Source organism: Trichosurus vulpecula, chromosome 5 (genome assembly GCF_011100635.1).
Source record: "Trichosurus vulpecula isolate mTriVul1 chromosome 5, mTriVul1.pri, whole genome shotgun sequence".
NCBI lineage: Eukaryota > Metazoa > Chordata > Mammalia > Diprotodontia > Phalangeridae > Trichosurus > Trichosurus vulpecula.
In genome coordinates this window covers 5,997,074-6,017,402 of record NC_050577.1, presented here as the reverse complement: position 1 = coordinate 6,017,402, position 20,329 = coordinate 5,997,074, and the positions used below count along the sequence as shown (strand labels likewise).

The following is a 20,329-nucleotide window of genomic DNA, read 5'->3' as shown; positions in this document are numbered from 1 at the left end:
GCCCTATGGAGCCACTGTAAAATACCCTTCCTTAGGCCCATTCTCCCCTCACTCTAAATAGCCATCATAAAGATGAACCTGACTTTAGTATGGGGTGAAATAAAATGTTCTAAATAGCCATCATAAAGATGAACCTGAGTTTGGAACGGGGTGAAATAAAATGTTCTATGCTCAGATTTCATTTTTTTGACTGAGTCTTGACTAGTGTGAAGATGGAAAGTATTTTAAGAGTTAATAAAAAAAGGATTCTAAAGGGCATTTAACTAAAATATTTAAGGGAAATTTCATTGATGCCTAGTGAACAAATACCAATTTGCATAGTGTTAAAATTTCACAAATAATATTTCCCATTGAAATTAGATAAGCCTTTCCTAGCACCTTAAACAAATTAAGTTTTTAATATGACACACTGTATGCGACCCGTAGGGAAGACCAGTGACCTGCAACCTCTAAGTGTAAGTCATCCAGTATGTCCATCTGCATCAGTGGGGGGAGTTTCTACACCAAATTACAAATAAAAACCCTTCCCCATTAGACATGGCACACTACTCTGCTGTAGCATCCAACGTAGGCTACCTTTAAATCTTAGGCTTGACCGCCGAAGATTTGTCATTGGCAGTTTGCTTATCTTTAAATTGGACTAGATAAGCATATTCTATAAATATCATGGTGATCTCCAAACATTTTGATCATATGCCCCCAGTAAGACAGCTGGGAACCCACTACTATCATTAATGCTTCTGTATTCATAGGTCAGACGTATAAGTACTATGTATTAATAATTATGGAAATCTAATGAAGCCAAATAAAAACAGAAACTAACGAAGTATAAGGAAAAGATGGAATGACATTTGATCTGGGAGTTCCCGGGTAGCACTGACTTGAGTTGGTCAGATGTGCATTTCTGAAATTGCTCTGGTAGCTGGGCAGAAGATGGCCTGAACGGAGGCTGGGAGGCCAGGAAGGAGACCACTGCAGTAGTATGGGCGAGAAGTGATGGGCTCTGAACTATGGGCTCAGCTGTAGCAGGAAAGCCCAAGGAGAGAGACTGACAGATGTGAGGTGGCATGAGTGAGGGGGGAGAAGATAATGGCATCAAGGCTGGGAACTTGGGAGATGAGAAGAAGGGTGGTGCCCTTGAGATGGCTACAGAAGACTGGAAGTGCACAGGGTTTGGGGGAAAGGTAATGTGATGAGGACTGAGATGAAGATCACAACCTCTTCATGGAGGCCACATCAGGTGTGGAGGTGATAGAGATAAAGAAAACTCAACTTGGGCTATCACCAAGAGGGTAGGAGGCAGCTGCCCCTCCCATCACATACCTCTTGGGGTCAAGTCACCACCCTGAAAACTGTACGAACCACACCCACTGTTCCCAAACTGCTTGCCCATAAGCCTCTGGGCTTGGTCACCTAATTTTAAGAAACATTACTCCAAAATATGTACTAGAGCTAATGAGAATAAAAGCTGTTATTTACTGGGAAGCTAGAGGGGGAAGTGGGGAGGAGGAGAAGGCCATACTTTGCACTTCTACCCTATCTAGTTAAAGTTCTTAGTTATGTTCAGACTGTCCAGATCACAAAAGACAGCTGTGGTGAATGCAGAGACAGGGGACTGACCAGTGCTGAAGGGGTCTCTGTCTCAGGTTTGGCTCCATCTGTGATCTCCCAGGTAATCTCTAAACACGTCTGCCCCGAGGGCAGAGCTGGAAGTGGGACACCCAGCCTTGGACAATCCCGTTACTCCTCAGGAGAAAGTACACAGCCCAAGGGACCAGGGGGAGAAAAAGAGAGGGGGAGAGGGAGGGAGAAAGGGGAGGGGGAGAGAGGGAATGAGGGAGAGAGAGAGGGAGGGAGGGAAAGAGGGAGAGAGGGAGGGAGGGAGGGAGGGGGGGGGAGAGAGAGAGAGAGAGGAATGGAGGGGAGTGATAAGGAACAGACAGCTCAGCTGCTCAGCCTTCAGAGGACTTCTGTGACACTGAGGCTCTAGGCCTCCACAAAGGAGGAGGAAAAAGAAGAGGAAAAGCTGAGCTTTTCAGTTCATCAATCTGTGCACTGAAGCACCTCTCCCTGGAAGGGACTTTTTTCCTTCCAATTAATAATCTCCTTAAGAAAATAAGACTGCTTTCACGGCTAAGTCCTCGTGAAGCTTTTGAGTGTAGGGGCGTGTGTGTGTGTGTGTGTGTGTGTGTGTGTGTGTGCACACTCGTGCACACAGTCATCCCTTAGCACTCACAGGTTTGGTTATTCACAGGCTGGCCACCAATAACTAGATGAAAATTTCTAGAGATTTGTGCTGTATGTGGAACGTTGCAAACAATGTGCATACGTAATGAAAACTAAAAAAAAAAATTACTTAAGCCATCGATGCATAAACTGTCTATTATTCATCCACCTTATCATTTACTACCAGTAGTATGCGTAGGTAAATGTATTAAATTTTCTTAAAAGTTTTGGTAGGCTGAAGAACTCCAGGCTGCAGTGCGGCCTCCTTGATTCTCTCCCACAGAGATCCTTGTATTGGGCACTTTTTGTAGGAGAAGGAAATCCACAAAGACTCCACCTTGTCTGTGAGATTTATCTTTCTCATGTAGAAACTGCAACATTTTTATGGGTGCACCGTGTTGTTTTAGTTCTTCTGTGTGTTCAATAAATCTGATCAGAATTATCACAAACGAGGCGTGTAGGTGGGGTGGGCCTAGGGTAACTTGTGGTATTCCACATTCTCGGGGTTCCGCACCCGTAGCCCCAAGCATGCTGAGGCATGACCGTATGCATGAGCACACCATGCTGGGCCCTGGCCATCCCCTTAGTCCAGGATGGGCTCTAAGGCCAATCCTCTGTGCCCTGTGCCACAGGGCTCCCTACGAAGTCACAGACAACCTAAAAACTTGAACCACAATATTTCTCCATGACACATCTGCAGCTGGGGAAGTTTTGTCACCAACACAGAAAGCATGCAGACGCTGATTTTCTTTTATCACTACTTACGTTCTTCTCGGCCTTAGTCTCTGATCACTGTATGGAATCAATGCCACGAGTTGATTTTCCTGGCCTACAAACATAAGAAGCATGTTAAAAATAAATGTAAACAGTTAAATAAACACACAGTAAAATACCATTGCAACAATGGTGAAGTAAGAAAGTAATGATTTAACATGCCATCAACCTGTTACATCAAGTTACATCTAGACGCGCATCACCGTGATTCTACAGTAACAAGCACATGTGAGCAAAGGGTAAGGTACGGGCTTCAGCAATGGGGACTTACTTTAAACTACCCTAAAAAGCTACAAGGAACCCAAATTTGCCTAGTCAGAATGTTATTTTCCCAAATAAATAAATGAAACAGAAATTACAACTGCATGAAAATGCAATATGAAACTTTAATTTTCACAGAGTTTCAGAAGAGTCTCATACAGTATCCAAGTAGGGACACATTAATCAGGAATTAGCCTTCCATGTCAGAAAGTCTGGGCCTTCCGTGTGCCTCGGATCCCTTGGGCAGTTTGGGGAAGCTCACGGAGTCTTCATCAGACCGATATTTTAAATGCACAATAAAGCAGAGGATTACAGAAGACAGCGGTTACACTGAAACAGTTATCACGACAGATCTTTAGGCAGCACAGATGCCTGGTTAAGAAGCCCCATTCTAGGCAATCTCTGTCTCCTCCTCTGCCTGTCTTTCTAAAGCCCTGTCCCCTCCAATTCCCTTGACGTGCCAAGGATCAGATTCCTCTTTGTGCATCACCACTTTTAAACATCATTAGAAACCTTCTTAGTTCCTTCCTTCTTACAGAGGAAAGTTCAAACTCTTTACTCTGGCATTCAAGGCCCCTGACAACATGTTTTTGATCTATCTCACATCTTAATTACTTTTTTCCCTAAGGGATCTTCCCCTTTGTCCAAACCAATGGAAATGAGCACACCTTGAATTCTGCACATATCAAGCCCCCCAAACATCCCACCTAATTATAAAAATCTTCTATACTTAATGGTCAGGGCCCTCTTCCCTGCTTCCATAAAGGCCCCTAGATCACCAGATACAGTCTGTGATCCCACTTCTGAACTCATTCAATTAATTAAATTGGCCTGCAAGACCTTGAACTATCTGGCCTTTAAACTGCTATTTAACATATGGATAGTTAATTTTTACCAGCTTACAGCCTGTGGACATCTTCAACTGAGAATGTCCAAAACCAAAAGCGTTTTCTTTCCCTCCAATTCCTCCCCCTTCCTAATTTTCCTATTGCTTTCCCGGGCACCAACCTCTTCCCAGGCCCTAGGCTCAAAACTTCCAAGTGTCCTGCCTGACTCTTCCCTCGCTCTCACACCAACCCCGCCATACCCAAGCTGTTGCCAAATCCTCTCAATTTTGCCTTCACAGCATCTTTTGTGAATGCCCCTGGCCTTGCTGGCTCTGTCTCTGCCCATTCTGGCCCATCCTCCACTTACCTGTCAAATGGAGCTTCCTGAAGGCCAAGTCTGACCATGCCACCCACCTACTCTATCTCCTCCAAAATCCACATCTGGCTTTTAGAGCCATTCATCACTGGCTCCTCCCACCTCTCCAGACTCCTCGGACCCCACTGCCCTCCACACACTCAGAGATTCAGTGACACCAGCCCCTGGCTGCTCCTCACACCCAGCCATCCATCTCCCCAGTGAGTGCATCTTCACTGCCTGTCCCTCATGCCTGGAATGCATTCTCTGTCTCGTTCATTCTCTCCCTCTCCCCGCCTCTCCCCCCACTTTTTCCTTCTCTCTCTCCCCCTTCTCTCTCTCCTCCTCCTCCCCGCCTCTTTTTCTCTCTCTCCCCCCTCTTCCCCCCCGCTTTCTCTTTCTCTCTCTCTTCTCTCTCTCTCCACCTCTGCTTCTCTCTCTCTCCTTCCTTCTCACCACAGTACCTGGGGTACCTAGCAGGTGCTTCATAAATGCTTCGTGACTTCATGCTGAAGGCAGGAACCATGCCTCATATGTCTTTGCATCCACCACAACACCTAGCATGGTGATTTACATCTCATTTTTTGTTGATTGACATGATCACCCTATTACATTCCTTTGGAAAATTAACATTTGGAGAGTAGGCCCACAATTCCAAAGCCAGATACAAGTTAGTTTAGTTCTGTTTTCTGTTGGTTTAGGAGGAAGGCCAGGCCTCATTCTAAGATGATGAGTAATGACCATGTGTATGTGTAATAGCCACATGACTAGGTTTAGTCATATGGAGGTGATATGGAACAATGCGGTAGGAACTGACCCATGCCCAGCACTGATCAGAGAGAGAAGAGTTCTCAGGGCTGGGGGTGGTTCAGCAGATGTTCCCGTCCCAAATTTCTTTGGCTGAGCCATTAAGGAGGCGAATTGGCCCCTCACAAAAGGCCGACCTGAGGTCTAGCCTCAGCTCCTCCCAACAGGTCAAGACTGCACAGGTGCCTGTCCCCTTTGCCGTCACCCGCTGCCCAGGAAATCAAACGGTCTGCTTAGTGTCTGGCATGGGACCAAGGTGGGAGGCAGAACAAGTCCAGGGCAGCAGAGGAGGGAGGACAGGAGGAATCAGGGGACATTTTTGCCCAGCCCTATACACCCAGGTGGCACAGACCACTTCCAAGGTGAAATCCACAGTCCTTTCTAGGGTACAGAACTGAGGGCTATGGAGGACAAGACCAGCCCTCTGCAGGCCTTGTCTGCCAGGCTAAGTGACAGCAGGCTATCCCCCAGCAGTAAGGCCACAGTCAGGGGCTCAGCAAATGCACTGGGCCAAGGAGGAGGAAGCAAACAGTTTCTTTCTGATACACCTGATTGCTTTGTCTTGGCCACTCTCCCTTCTAGCCTCCTACATGGGAACGTTGGGGTGGGGGCGGCCGTTCCTTTGCAGAGCTTGGCACAGAGAAAGAGAGGAAAGCCAGGGATGGCCGGACACATACCCTTGATTTCAGGAGTACAAATTGAAAGGGGCTCAGTTATAAGGTACGACCCCAAGTCAGCCCAAGAGGAATGGAAGCTTTCATGAATGAAATGAAACAGACACAAATAAAGTAGAAAGGGAAAAATTGCTTACATGGAGGCATGTACTTATTTGGCCAAATTCGATTTTTAAATACTGGTCTATGGCACATTGATACATTGTTGGTGGAGTTAAGAGCTGCCTGAACTAGTTATTCAGGATGGTCATTTGAATTCATATTAAAGAAGTGCCTAAAATGTCCATACTCTAACCCCAAGAAGTGGCGAGAAAAGGTGCACATCCCAAGGAGGTCCAAGATAGCCAATCAACATGGCTCTGTGAAACACCCACTAGGGGCTGGGTATAAAAAGGCAAACATAAAACAGTCTTGACACTAATGGGCGAGCGATCAATTTTCAATCCCACAATGGAGCCAGGGTGTGAAGACCTTTAAATGGCAAACAGAGGAATTTAATTTGATTCCAGAGGTAAGAGGGGTTGGAAAAGGTCCCTGATTTGCCACTATATTCATAGCAGGAGTTTTAAGAGCTGAAAATGAGGCAGTCACCTATATTCTGGGGAATGGCCATACCCACTGTGGTACATGAGTGCAATGGAATATTACAGAACGAGTTATCATTCTCCTCCAACCATTCCCTTGCCTGAATGTTCCTATTTCTGTTAAGGAAACCGCCATCCGGGTCCACGATGTCAGTGATGTCCTCGATTCCTCCCCCATCCCACACATACGATCAATTACCAAACATTCGTTTCCATCACTGAGCATCGTTCACTTCCCTCTTTCTACACACACACACACACACACACACACACACACACACACACTTGCTCCTGCTTCAATCCAACCTTCACACAACTGATTTTCTAAAGCAAAGAGTTAATCATGCTCCTTCCCTCCTCAATGAAGTCCAGCGGTTCCCAATGACATTCAATCTAACAGAAATCCCTCCATTTGGCATTTAAGGCTCTGCCCAAGCGGGACCCATCCTGCCTTACCCTGCACCCACCAGACTAAATGGTACTCCTCCCCCACTCTCCCCAGAGCAGTCCAAGAGGCCTTCCCCAACTGAGTTCTCTCCTATGAACACAGGCTATCAGTATTGTCACTGAGGCCAATGCCCTCATTTTTAGAAGGCAGGAAGCCAAGGCACAAACCAAACAATGAATTCTTTGCAGGAGGAGGAGAAGCCAAGGCCTGACTTCCTGTTCCCCCTTCTCATTGCCCCACTTTATCACTCTTGGATTGCATGGTTTTGCATACCATCTTGACTCAGTGTCCTTCCCTCCCAACCCCAACAGCCCATCAGAAAGCTCTCACAACTATTTCTGACCCTGTCCCAGTCCCTTCCCTTTTCCTCTCATCCTTGTCTGGGCATTTGTGGATGTGGATACCTGCCATCACCCCCTCTTGTTCTGACCTGTAGCTCCCCCTCCCCAAATAAGAACTAGCTTCCCCACAATGCCTTGCACAAGACAAGTGGTCTGTAAATATTTGCCAGTCTTTTTAGGAAATAGATAGCTTCTGGAGTTCTTGGATTATGACAAGCATAACTCTTAGTGAAGCCACACTGCCTTACCTCATAACCAAGATTCTAGCTGAGCTCTCAGCCTGACTGTTCTTTCTTCCCTCGTGACCCCTAATGTACAGATACTGAAAAGCTTCACCTTGGCTGCCATCCAGCAAGTCATGGTTATTCCTCAGATCTCTCCCCCTCAGATGCTTTCAGTGGTTGTTGCTCCTGATCCTGATACCCCAAACCCCACTCCTTGTGACTCCATCCTGACTGCATAACCTGACATCACTCGCTCTTTTTAATATCCCAGCCAGCTGAGGCAGCTGTCTTTGCACCCCGCTCACCACCCAGCTTTCCATGCCTGTCTTTGCTTGTGATGGCCTCCACCATGCCTACGATGGTCACCCCCTTCCTCCACCTCCACACGGTGAAATCTCTCCCTTTATTCAAGGCCTGGCCCACAAGCACCTCCTCCACACAGGCTTTCCTGGTGCCCTCAAGGGAAGGCTGCCTCTCCCTCCTCCACCACTGTCCTTGGTGTTCTGTGAAAACCTCTCCTATCCCTCTGTGTCTCCCCTCACCAACCCATCCAAATGCTTCTTTCCATGACTCCCACATTCCCCTTGAAGACAAATGAGCTTATCTGCTGTACCCTGGCTTTTTAATTCTTTCCCACCTCCATGCTTTTGCACATTGTCCCCACTTCCCAGGTCAGGAGCCCCTTCCTTTGGCAAGGCTGTGGAGGAGATCCTTTCTGTGGCTTAGGCCTTCTCCCTCCCCAAATGACCTTCCATCTAACTATCCAGGAGAATAGGAGTTCTCTTTTCCTTTCGGCTTTGTATGCCACTAAATCCTTATTGTTGCCTGAAATATTCCATTTGGCCTCGCAGACATTCGGGCTACATATCCCCTAAGCTTTCTGAAGACAGGGACTAGCTTTCAGTTGGTCTTTGCTTCTCTAGGATCTAAGGCGGAGCTCTGCCCACAGTCACGTTAAAAACTGAGTTCTGAGGCCTTTTCTCTGTCCAGGCAGCTTGCTAACATGGGGAGGGGAGCTAACAACAGTGTTTAGGCTTACTTTTGAGAACTGTATGTGTGTATATTGATGCAGTTCATTTGGGGGGAAAACAAAAACGTGGCACTCCTTACCCCGAGGAATCCTGCCAGTCCCCTGACAAGTAGGGCACGTGACACTGTCTCTTCCGGTGAATTCCACATATGGAAACTGAGAGACGTCTCCGTTCCTTCCATCTTCATTGTGGCTTTCAGAATGAATTAAGCCATTCCTCATATTATCAGATGATGTCATTCCATCATAGCCATCATCTTTACAGGAATGCAAAGGCAAGTGAGAAAAAGATTTACCCATGTCTGATACCTACAAAAAATAATTATTGAAAATTTAAGGAAAAAGAAACACTCTCCAAGGTAAAGTTGAAGTTATTATTACAGTGATAACAAATTAATACACAAAGATAATTGCATAACCTTTTAAAGACATCCGCCAGGTATTTTAATACTTGGATTCTGGCATGCCAAAATACTGCTGAAAATATGACTTCCTGAATTTCTAAGGATTGAGCTATTTTTAGCATTTGCAGCAGAGGGGCAAGACTGCCCAAGCGTCCAGCTCTGAATCAGGAAGACCTCTGCCACACACTGACCCACCTTTTGATTCTGGACAAGTTCCTTCCCAGTCTGTGCTCCAGGAAATGCTAAGTCTGTAAACTGTAGCGTGTTTACACTGCTATGGAGGGAGATGATGCTTCCTTACTGTACATTCTCTAGTCCAGTAAAATCATAGGTTTTGATGATAAAAAACCCCAGACACCCATCCAGCTCGCTGTCCACTGTGTTCTGCTGGGTGATCCCAGGCTCCTCCAATTCCTGGAGGGTCGAGGCCTATCAGAGGAGCAGCTTAGCCCTGGGGCACCATTTACTAGCGCACTCTGGGATGTGGCCAAGCTCTCAACCCCTTCACAAGCTGGACTTTCCTGATCAACAGTAAGATGGAGAGGAACTCACATGACTAGTGTATAAGGAAGGAACAAAGGAGAAACGATCCAGAGTGTTTTGCTAACATCAGGGTGTTATACAAGGGTCAGCAGCGGTTAAAATGATAACGGTGCCTCACTATGTGCCAGGCACCGTGCTAGGCACAAGCAAATACCATCTCACTTGATCTTCGGAACCACCCTGGGAGGAAGGTACTGTTACCATCCACATTTTATATCTGAGGAAACTGAGTCAAAAGTGACCTCCTCCTAGACACGCAGCCAGGAAGTGTCCCGGGCTGATTCCAGGCCCAGCACCCTCTCCATTGGGAAGGTGCTGGCCTTGCTACGTTTAGCTTTGGGGCAACCTTCGCAAACCGCTTCTTCTGTTCTTTGAAGAAAAGCAGTCGATTCTTAGTTTAATTTAATTTTAATATAAAATAAGGGGCATTTTCAGGTTTCTGGACTGTAGTTTTATCTCTCTGGTATATGGGACTCCCAGCAAAGAAACTTCCACACTTTCGTCTAGAGTCACCACATTGAGAGTTAACATTCTGAGGTTAAAGAGCTAAATTATCTCACCTTTAAGAACTCTGTTTTACCTACAAGTGGGAGGCTAAAAAAGCCACTTTTAACCAGTTGTCATCACGTGCCTCCACAAGAACAAGGTTCTTTAAGTAACTAAAAGCCTGAACCAACAGTTACCTTGGAAATGATCCTTATTTTGTGATACTAATGTAAATAACAACGTTTTACCGTTGAATGACGGGCTGATGCTCCAATCTGCTTACAAATTTAGGGATAAAATGCAAATAAGGCTCTTGGGACTTAGGCTGGAAAGGACAAATAAGGAAACTGAGGCCTATGGGGTGAAGTGATCTGGAAGGAGCAGCAGAGTCAGGACTCAAGGTTGGGCCTGCCCTGAGCTCCACCGTTCTTCCATACCTGGACCTAGGACCTCTTAGTACCAAAGAGGAGGCTGACAACTGTGGAGTTCGGATTGCAAACCTTCAGGGGTCACACTAACCAAAAAGGCCAGAGAAGAAATTCTGACTTACTCCACTGCTCTGGCCACAATTGCCTCATCTGGTCCCCAGGGCCTGCTCTGACTCCTAGCCAGGGGCCCCGTGGCCTGTTTCTTGTCTAAGATAGTCCTGCTTAGGAGATAAGACCATTCAGAGAACAGCTGCCTTCCCAGAAGACTACAATCTACACTTTCATCTGTCTGAGTGAATCCACAACTAATTTCTTCCTAATAGCTGCAATGCTTTGAATTCCAAAGAATCAATTGTAGATAAATTCCTAGGAGCCCAGAGAGGTTCCTCTTCTTCCCCTGAACCACTGGGGCTTGCTGGCTTTTTTCAGGGCAGGGGGGATGAGGGAGCAGGAAGGAAGGGAAATATTAATGGCATCTCCAGAATAAACAGATGAACCACACTGGAGTGGGCACCACATGCAAAGTACGGGCAAGTAAAGGGGACAAAGGGAACCTCTAACCAGAAGATCCAGGTTTGAACCCCATCCTAGCCATGTGACCGTGACTAAGTCATTTAACGAGTTTCAACTTTAACTGATGCTTAGTCAAGGCTGACCATCTAAAAAATAGCTAAAAGGCATCTGGCACTTTAAGATTTACAGTACTTTTCTCATAACACTGAGGTACAAATAGCACAAGAAAGGTTACCCCCATACCCAAATGGAGAGGAAGAGGCCACGGACACACTCTGAGTGTGTAGAAGTCAGGATGTGAAGCCAGATTTGAACCTTCTGACTGGGCCCCCTACAAATCTATGGTACAGAGCCTCACCCAGCCCGTGGTGCTGGGAGGCAATCTCCGACATTCCCTCTCCCAGGCCCCCAGCTGAGCGTCCTGCCTCCCCTCCAGAGCTCCCCCTTCTCCTCCTCTGCCATGCCCCTCTCCTTTACCCCGCTCACATGGAAAGGCCAACCCTCTGCCTGCACAAGCAACGCCATTCCATCCCAGGTCATCCCCCCTTTGTCCCCAATGTCCCTTCAACCTCCCTCCCCAGCCGCTCATCAGCCACTGCCCACAGAGGAGGCCGTGTCTCTGCCATCCACAGATCAGCCGCACTGAGTCCCTCCATCGGCGCTCACCACTGTCCAATGGAGAAGGCCGTCTACACCGGGGCCTCCACCTCCCCTGTCCAAAGTCGTTAAACGTCTCTCTGCAGCCGAATCCAGAGGGCTTTTCTCAGCTGTCAGCCTCTCTGATCCCTCTGCGGCCCTGGACACTGTCCGTCGCCCTCCTCCTGAATAGTGAGGACACCCTCCCGTCCTTGCCGACTGACCGCTCCTTCTCAGCGTCCACCACTGGCTCTTCACCCCGGCCATGCTCACTTTCAGGGGTGTCCCCCGGGGCTCTGTCCCGGGCCTTTCTCCCTCCGGGCTATGGTCACTGGTGATCTCATCTGCTCCCGAGGATCGCCAGCACGTGTCCATGCCGAGGACTCTCAGGTAAATCCGGCTCGAAGTCCCGCAGGGCGTCCATCTCCATCCAGCTGCGGGGCGTCCATCTCCATCCAGCTGCGGGGCGTCCATCTCCATCCAGCTGCGGGACACCCTCCTGCAGCCATCTCGCACACGGCTCGAGCGCCTCAAACTGGACTTATCTCCCCCCAACCTCCTGTTCCTGCCGCGGGCACGCTCACCCTCCAGGCCCCCTCTGAGCACGATCCCATCCTCACCTCGGTGCCCCTCGCCCATCCTGCGCCAGCTGTGCCAGCTGCGTCTCGCCCTGACCCCGTCACTGCTGCCCCAGGTCATCACCCCCGTCTGCCCCACGGCAATGACGTCCGCTGGGGCACGCGTGTGCCAGGACCAAGGGGCCGGCCCTCCACCACCTGGCCCTTCCTCCCTTCCTGTCCTCCCCCGCCGGCACGCGCTCTGCTCTCCCTCCTTATCTCTCCCCGTCCGCTTCCTGGGGAAGCCCCGCTTCTGCAGGCGGCCGTCCCGGCCCTCCTGGCCCTACTTCCAGTCCCTCTCTCCGCTCCTCGTTGGCAGCGTCCCCCATCGGGCTGCAGAGCGCGGGGGCTGTGTGCCAGCTCGCACTGTCGCCCCGGCATGAGCGCACGGGACCCCCAGGGCCCTAACTGGCCACCCAGCTGGGCTCCGGCCGGACCCTACCCCTGATGCCCTCTCCCAAGCCGGGCCGAGCTGTCTGGGCCCGGGGCTCCTCCGCTGGGGGGGGGGGGGGTTCCTCTGCTTCCGTGGGAGAAATCACAGGGACTCCAACGGCCACAAGTGGGGGACACGGGGTTAGAGATGGGCCGGTCTCTGGGGTCGGCAGGCTGTCACCGTGGACAGCAGCCCGCTGAGCGGCCGGACCCCGGCCTCCTCCCTGACGCTGGGGCCATTCCGCCTCCTCAGACCCGATGGCCCTGGGTCCGGGTTCCACCTCTAACGGTCGGCCAGTGGCTGGGGGGCACCTGAGGTCCCTTCCAGGCCTCGACCCCAGATTCTACAAGTCTGGACACTTGAGTTCAGAGCCCCGCCCTGGGCCTCCTCCATCATGGGCCCATGATGCCCACTTCCCGATCCATCGGCAAACACTCATTAAGCGCCTACTGTGTACCCGACTTTGTGCTAGGTGCCTGCCCTTGAGGGGCTTAAGATGCAAGCAAACCTCTGCAGGGCACACACCGAGGCCCTTCACAGCGAGAAGAAGGGGGCCAGCCGCCACGCTACGGGACGGGGGAGGGGGCGCTGCTACTGTCGCCAGGTCCCGTCCTAGGGGGCTGCTCTCAGCACGCCAGGTCACGGGACTCTGCAAACTTTGGGGAGCCCAAGGGCCAGGGGGGCCCCTCAACACGCCAGGTCAGGGGGCCCTGCAAACTTTGGGGTGGGGGGCTTCTTCTGTCCTCGCTGGTCCCACGCTGGGGCCCCCACCCCGAGTCAGGCGGTGCAAGCCTCAGGGGGTGGTCTGCTGTTGTCGCTGTCCCCTCCCCCCCCCGCCCCCCAGGGGGGCGGCTCCCCCAGCCGGTGACGTTCAGGGCCGCCGCCGCCACCGCCGCCCTCATGGGGGGGGATCGGGCGCCTCTCGGCCGCCCCGCAGCCCCTCCCAGCCTCCGCCGGGGTCCCCCTCACCTGGACGGGTCCCCGCGGGCTCCCCGGCCCCGGCCCGGCTCCCCCTTGGCCCGGCGCTCACTGGCACCCGGTTCGCTAGGGTCTCAGACGTTCTCCGCACTGCGCCTGCGCGGGTGGCGAGGGGAGGGGGGAGAGGGAAAGGGGGAGGGGGGAGAAAGGAAGGGACCAGAGAGCGCGCCCTACCTGGAGGCCCCTGTTTACATCAGGAGACTCAGCGCGCAGGCGCCTGGGACATCATTCCTCGGCACCTGGATTTCTTTTAGGGCCAGCATCAGTTATGGATATGCGCATGCGTTTGACCCTTAGTCCGGGATTCCAGAACAATTCTCCCTAGACTTCCGTAGTACCCGGATTTGTGTATGCGCATAGGCCGGCGCTTTCCCGTGCGTTTTGGTTTGGCGTTGCCTTCAGCATCAGTCATAGCGAAGCGCATGCGCCTGGGCTGCCGGTCCTTGACTTCTTGACCTGGCTCTTCCAAGCTTGGAAAACACCTCAAGGGAGGTGCGCATGAGCATGAGTTGTTAGTCCCTTGCCCCTCTCTCCCCTTTTTTGGCCGGGATGGGCGGGGGCGGGGAGTGTCTGTTGCCTAGATGCACCTGCGCTTGCGCTGTGAACCCAGGGCTCCCCGCTTTTGGGGTTGGCGTCACTCCGCAATTTGCGCATGCGCATTGGCGGCTGATCCTTTCTGGCTGTCTCTTCCCCGGGTACACATGCGTCAGCGGATGCGCCATGGACTCTGGCTTCCCCGACTCAGCCGGCCTCGCGGTCCCTCGTGCGCATGCGCTAGGCTTGGCGTTGTCCCTGAGCCTCTGCCCTCTGTTGGAGGAGGTGCGGGGGCCCTCTCACTCACCATCTCCTCCCCGATTTTCATTCCCTGCACCGCCGCGGTCCCGTGACTGCCTCCTCCCGGGGCTTCCGAGGAGACTCCTCCCTCTTGGAGTTTTCCGCCCGCCCCAGCCCGTGCGCACACGGATTTCCCGGGGACGCTCTTCAGGCTGCCTGCGGTGGCGCTTCCTGAGCTTGGACAGTGGGCACGGGATGCCTGGGCAGGAGTCAGGAAGCTCCCGAGGCCGCCAGACCGACCTCCTTAAACAAGGCCCCCGTGGCGAGCCCCCTTCTGTGCCTGCTTTTGTCCAGCGCTCTACAACATGGAAAAAAATAGCATATTGCCTGCCCTCGTGGGTCTTAGGGTCAGCCGGTGGGCGCCACCCCGCCTGTGTTAAGACCGGGTCAAGTTGGGGCTGTAGGATCGTCATCTTGTTAGAGCAGCGGCACTACAGAATGGGAGGGGACCCTCAAAAGCATCCCCCCTCCCCCTACCCTCCGGACAGGGGGTCACCCAGCCTTTGCCTGAAGACGTCCTCTGTTGGGAAGGCTTTGTTTTCTCCGATTATCCGGCACCAGCCTGAAGCCCCTCTGGGGTGAACCCCTTTTTTCTAGCCAGCCCTCCTCCGAACACCCTGAGATCCACGAGGAGGCTTGGCCAAGCTTCTCCCGGTGTGGGACAGAGTCAGCTGCTCCGAGACTCGGTGAGAGCTGGACAGTCGTTGTGAGGACGCGCGTTTGACTGTCACAGCTGCATTCCTTAGTGCCCTGTGTGAAGCGTCGTCATCACTCACGGATGCAGGTCCTGGTCCCCCTGCCCGCCTTGCCTTACTGCGCTCCTGATACAGCGCTCCTCCCCCCCCCCCACGTGGGCAGTCTTCACCGCGTCCTGGCCAGAGCCCATTAGAGTGCCCCAGGCTTGCTGCCCCCAGGGCCGGAGGCTGGCCAGCCACTTAAGGACCTGTGTGGGTCCGACCCCCACGATGGTATCAGCAGTCTTGGTTGCTCCATGAAACGCTCGATTCACGAGTCTGCAGCCCCTCTTCCCCCTTTCCTTAAGGATGGAGTTTTCTTCATCCCAGTCTAGTAGGCGAAGGGGCCTTTACTCTCAGAGATGCTGAAGTTGAACAGAAAGAACATTTGTGGGCTTTCTACGTGGGGTGTATGTTCTTGGCTCCCACCTGGCCCCTCTTATCAAGCATCTGCCACTCAGCAGGCCAGGCACCACAAACCAAAGATCCTTGCCCTCAGCGAGCCGCGTGTACATAAAGCTAAAACAAAGGAAATAACTTGGGGGGAGGGGGATTCACTAATAACCAAGAAGGTCTTAAAGGAAGTGGCGGGATCTATCTGAACTGGAGATTGGAAGAGGCAGAGGTGAGGAAAGAGGGCAGGCCAGAAACCAAGGTGTGTGTGTGTGTGGGGGGGCTTGGTGGTAGAAGAGGAATGCCATGTGCTAACACCTAAAAGTGAGGCAGGAAGAAGCCGTAGGGAGTTGGAAGGAATATAGAACCATCCTGGAATGATGGGCTGGGCCAAGATGGTAAAGGCCAGTGACCTACAGAAGAGGCAGATGTGTGCACAAGTAAGATGGGCATAGGGTCATAGGGTTACTAATTAGATTACAGAGCTCCAACTGCAGGAAGGAAGGAGGGAGGGAGGGGAGGGGAGGGAGAGAGGAAGTAAGGAAGGAAAGAAAAAGAGAAAGAAAGAGAAAAATGAAGGAAGGAAACAGACTGTGGTCCAGCTCCAGTGTCATCCCTGTTGCCCTGGCCTACCAGACTTTGGCCCTTTCCTCTCCCTTCCCCTCCACCCCCAATTTGAGCCGAGCCCACATAACCTCAGTGGGGCTCAGGTCTTGCCTGTCTCCAGCCCAGTCTGTGTTGAACTGGCAAGAGTGAATCAGTCCAAGTTGTTCAAGGAACGCAGTGACCCAATGCGCCTTATGGTTGATCTCTGCACAGTTGTGTTGCCCTCCATGGCTAGTCCTGGCCATCTCTGCTTTTACAATGTGTCTTAGAGAATCTCCAGATTCCTGAAGGCCGGCCTCCCCAAGGCTCAGGCACTAGCTGTTCCTGCTGAACTTGCTGGATTCAAACTGTGTTCACTCCTTGACCCTGCCAGCTACCTGGCATAGCTGAGGCTTCTGTCCTGAACTACTCTTAGCTAAGCCCAAGTTCTGGAAGAGAGAAGGTGGTGAGTTGGGAAGGCCAGTTAGCCCACTGATATCCTCATTGTAACGGCCAGGACCTATCTCCAGCAAAAATCAAAGCAGAAAAGAATGTCAGGCCAAGTGATATAGGGGAGAGGTCGAAGCCCTAAAACTATCTTCCAAGCCCAGATCCCACCCTCAGTTTACCTCCTAGGCTTTCCCATGACTCCAAGGAGTTTCAGAGGGGCCCAAGGGAAACCTATATGCAAACAAAGTGGTTCCTTTTTGCCAAAATTAAATCAGTTACTGGAATTAAAAGTATCCAAGAAATGGGAAATATCTGTGTAGAACAGCCTGTTAGTTACCATGCCATATGTACTCATGAGTTATTGTTTAAACACTGTTTAAACCTTGTATTAGATCATTTGGGGACCTTTAGTGAAAAAAAGATAGGAGGGAGTACATTTATAAGGAAACCATGACCTTGATGAGACTCAGGAAATAGGAAATATCATTCAATTCATTAGTCACACTAGAACAACTAGACTAGTTAATGATTGTTCTTTTCCAAAGGGAAACACTGTCTTCTGAAATGTTCAGCACCAGTGTATTCACAGATGGAAGATGATGGCTGGTGTCCATCATCCAAGAGTGGTGTCCAGAGAGGGATGGTTTGTTTTGGGAAGGTCCCAGGACAGTGAAAGGAGCCTCAGGAGTTATGATAACAATATACTTTTCCTAGTAGCAATAGCTGGATTGGTTTGAGTGTAGTTTTTGGAGGAAGAGGAGGAGAGTGAGGGGGAAGGGTCTGGGAGTAAATGCAAAGAGGCCAAGCAGAAGCCAGGAAAATGGCAGGGCAGAATACGAAACCTAGCTGGGCCAACTAGATAGGGAGCAGGCCATCCAGCCACACAAGCTTACAAGGGATCACACACTTACCAATCCTATGGCATAAGCCCAGAGCAGGAGGTCCAAAAGTGAATGGGCCAGTTCCCCTAGGGCATGATTCTGGGAGGACCTGTGACTGGGGAGGGAGTTATGCCCATATCATTGCAGACTCAGATGGCATTACCTATCTTGGCTGCCTTTCACATAGCTGACTTCTCAGGAGAATTGTGGTCCGCTCAGATGCCTAAATCTGGTTCAGATAAATTGCTCTCTACCCACAATTCCCCTGTCTTGGCTTTATGAAGTTGTTTTTTTTGAACCCAAGCATATGTCTTTACAGAATGCATTTTAAGTTTTAAATTATCCTCAGATCAATATTCTAGCCAGTTAATATCCTTCTTGATCCTGATTCTCTCATGCAGTGTGTTAGCTTTTCTTCCCAGCTTTTCATCCTCTGTATATTTTATAAACCTATTTAAGTCACTGATGATAAAGTTTAGAAACAGAACAACAAATCACAGGGCCAGCCACCAATTCCTGAGGGCACCACCCAGAGACCTCTTTCCCAGTTGATGTCAATCACAAATGACTGCTTTTAGGGTCCAGCCATTCAACTACTTTGTAATCCACCTATTTGTACAATTGTCTAGCTATGTCTTGGTATCAGAATAGCAGTAGGGACTGTATCCAAAGCTTTACTCGGTTCTAGGTCAGCCACACCCTCGACCTTCTCCTGACTTTGGAGTCTCCTTCCAGCGTCAACAAAGGCAGTGAAGCTGGTCTGGCATGACCTGTTCTTGATGGAGCCATGTGATCACTGCTTCCTTTTCTAAAACCACCCATCTGGAATTTTGCCATGTAAGAGTCAGGCTCACTGACTACACACCCATCAACCTCACTCTCCTTTTTTGAACATTTACACATTGGCCTTTTCCTTTTTGGGGGCCTCTTTCCCATTCGTGATAATCTGTGAAGGATCACAGATAGGCAGTAAGCTCCTACTATGTGCCAGGCTAAGTGTGAAGCACTGGGAATACAAAGAGGAGGGAGACAGCCCTGCCTTCAGGGAGCTCACAATCTAATGAGTTTAGTCCTGTTTAATCTCCTTCACACTTCATTCCTACTTGCCTTTTCTTCTCTCTATTTTTTCCTGTTTTAGTCTTTCCTCTCCTCCCAAGAAAACTCACACCAACCCTAGAGCTGTATTGTCTTGTGACCTCAGGCTATTCCCTGAGTGGTGATGAAAGTCCCCAGCTTTTGTTTTTATGGGATTGCCTTACCTCTGTATTCTTCAACTTCCCATTCCTGCAGTCCTTGTACAGCAGTAAGCCCTGAGATTGTCTTTCCAACCACAGCTTTGAGAAAACACCTAATTAAATTTCAGAAAAGCAGCACACATCCCTAGACCAATTCTGTTGATGGTGTGCTCATTGAAACGCATATTTAATATGACCCATCTATAAGCACTCAGTAATTTCTTGTTAGATTGTTTTAGTGCATGATGGATACTGTGCCATAACACTTTAATTCTCTTCTCCAGAGATTCTCAGCATTATCAGTGTTTTCACTAATGACTCTATCTCTGTGTTGAAAGATTCTACATGCAGAAAGCCATCCACATCTCTCTCCCATTACAGGAGTCGATTTACAATTGGACTTCTCTGGTTATTTATATCCCTATAAACATATCTGTATTCTGGCTTCTTTGCATGTACTCCTCAGAGCCTCTCCAAGGTGCTGCACGGCTGATATGATTAGAAAATCACAGAATTTCAGAGTTAGAAGGGAACCCAGAAATCATTTAAACTTTATGCGTTTGCTTGTCATGTAAAAAGAGCCGGTCCTCCAGCCTTTGTTGAAGACCTCCTTTTGTCTGTGGTGCTGGGGGGTGGGCTGCAGTTAAGGTGGAAGGTCAGTACATCCCCAGACAGCCCATTCCCCTTTGAACAGCTCTCCTTGGTCACAAGTATTTCCCTACACGAAGACTAAATTCTCCTGCTACTCTGAACCAGTGATCCTAGTCCCAACCTCTGACGGCAAATACAAAAATTGAAACTCTTTGCCATGTCATAAACCTTCTACTATTTAAAGATGCTGTGTGACCTCTCCCTCCCCAAGACTCTTTTCCTCAGCACACCCCTGGTCTTCTCTCATATGACATGGATCTGAGCTTCTTCCCTATCTTCATTGTTCACTCCCAGAGGCTGTACAGCTTAACAACGTCCTTCCTAAAACATCGCACTAAAACGACATCCAGCAAGCCTTCATCAAGAACCTACTATGTTCCAGGCGCTGTGCTAGGTGTTGGCTATTGGCTGACCATGGAAGAAGGCAGCTCAGTGCAGAGGAAGGGATGCTGGCCCTGCCCATTATGACACCGGGCAGCTGGGTACAAGTCACTTCTGGGAGCCCCCATTTCCTGACTGTAAAACAAGAGGGTTCCAAATCTTAATGGAAGATCTCGGGATTCTGTGATCAGAGTTGACGACGGTTTCTGACATCTCTTCCAGTTCTAAATCTATGATTCTTTTGCATGGCTGCTGCTGATTTATCCGGAGCTTCAGGTTCACTAGGCAGCTGTTTTAGAGAGGAGTTCTTTAGCTGTGCCTCCCTGCTCTTGCACTTTTGAAATGATTATTTTTGAAGGCAAGTATCAGGCTATAACCCTTTAGTCCTGTGACTTCATGCTTTATTAGATTCTGCCTAATGTTCTAACCTGCCCCAACAGTTTGTTTCTGAATTCTCATCTAACGTGTTAGTTTGATGCCATTTGTGCATTTCCCAAACATGCCGTATGTATCTTTAGCCAAGAAATTTATAAAAATGTCAGCTAGCACCAGGCCATGCACAAATCTCTGGGCATTTCACTGGAGACCTCCTTCCA

At 50.1% G+C, this 20,329-nt stretch overlaps 1 protein-coding gene across 2 annotated transcripts in view; it reads right to left on the bottom strand.

Annotated features, from left to right (window-relative positions):
- Positions 1-13,965, bottom strand: part of TMEM106B (transmembrane protein 106B) — a 29,541-nt gene extending 15,576 nt beyond the window's left edge. Inside the window, exons 1-3 of one of the 2 annotated variants that reach the window (XM_036758556.1) lie at positions 13,764-13,965; positions 8,632-8,860; positions 2,992-3,055 (exon numbers count right to left, since the gene is read on the bottom strand). In XM_036758556.1, the coding sequence (XP_036614451.1) occupies positions 2,992-3,055; positions 8,632-8,851 (284 nt within the window). In that variant the 5' untranslated portion in view covers positions 8,852-8,860; positions 13,764-13,965. Of the gene's footprint in view, positions 1-2,991; positions 3,056-8,631; positions 8,861-13,580; positions 13,696-13,763 lie in introns of those variants that run through there. The other variant, XM_036758557.1, reaches the window with a different exon arrangement.
- Positions 13,966-20,329: the final 6,364 nt, after the last annotated feature.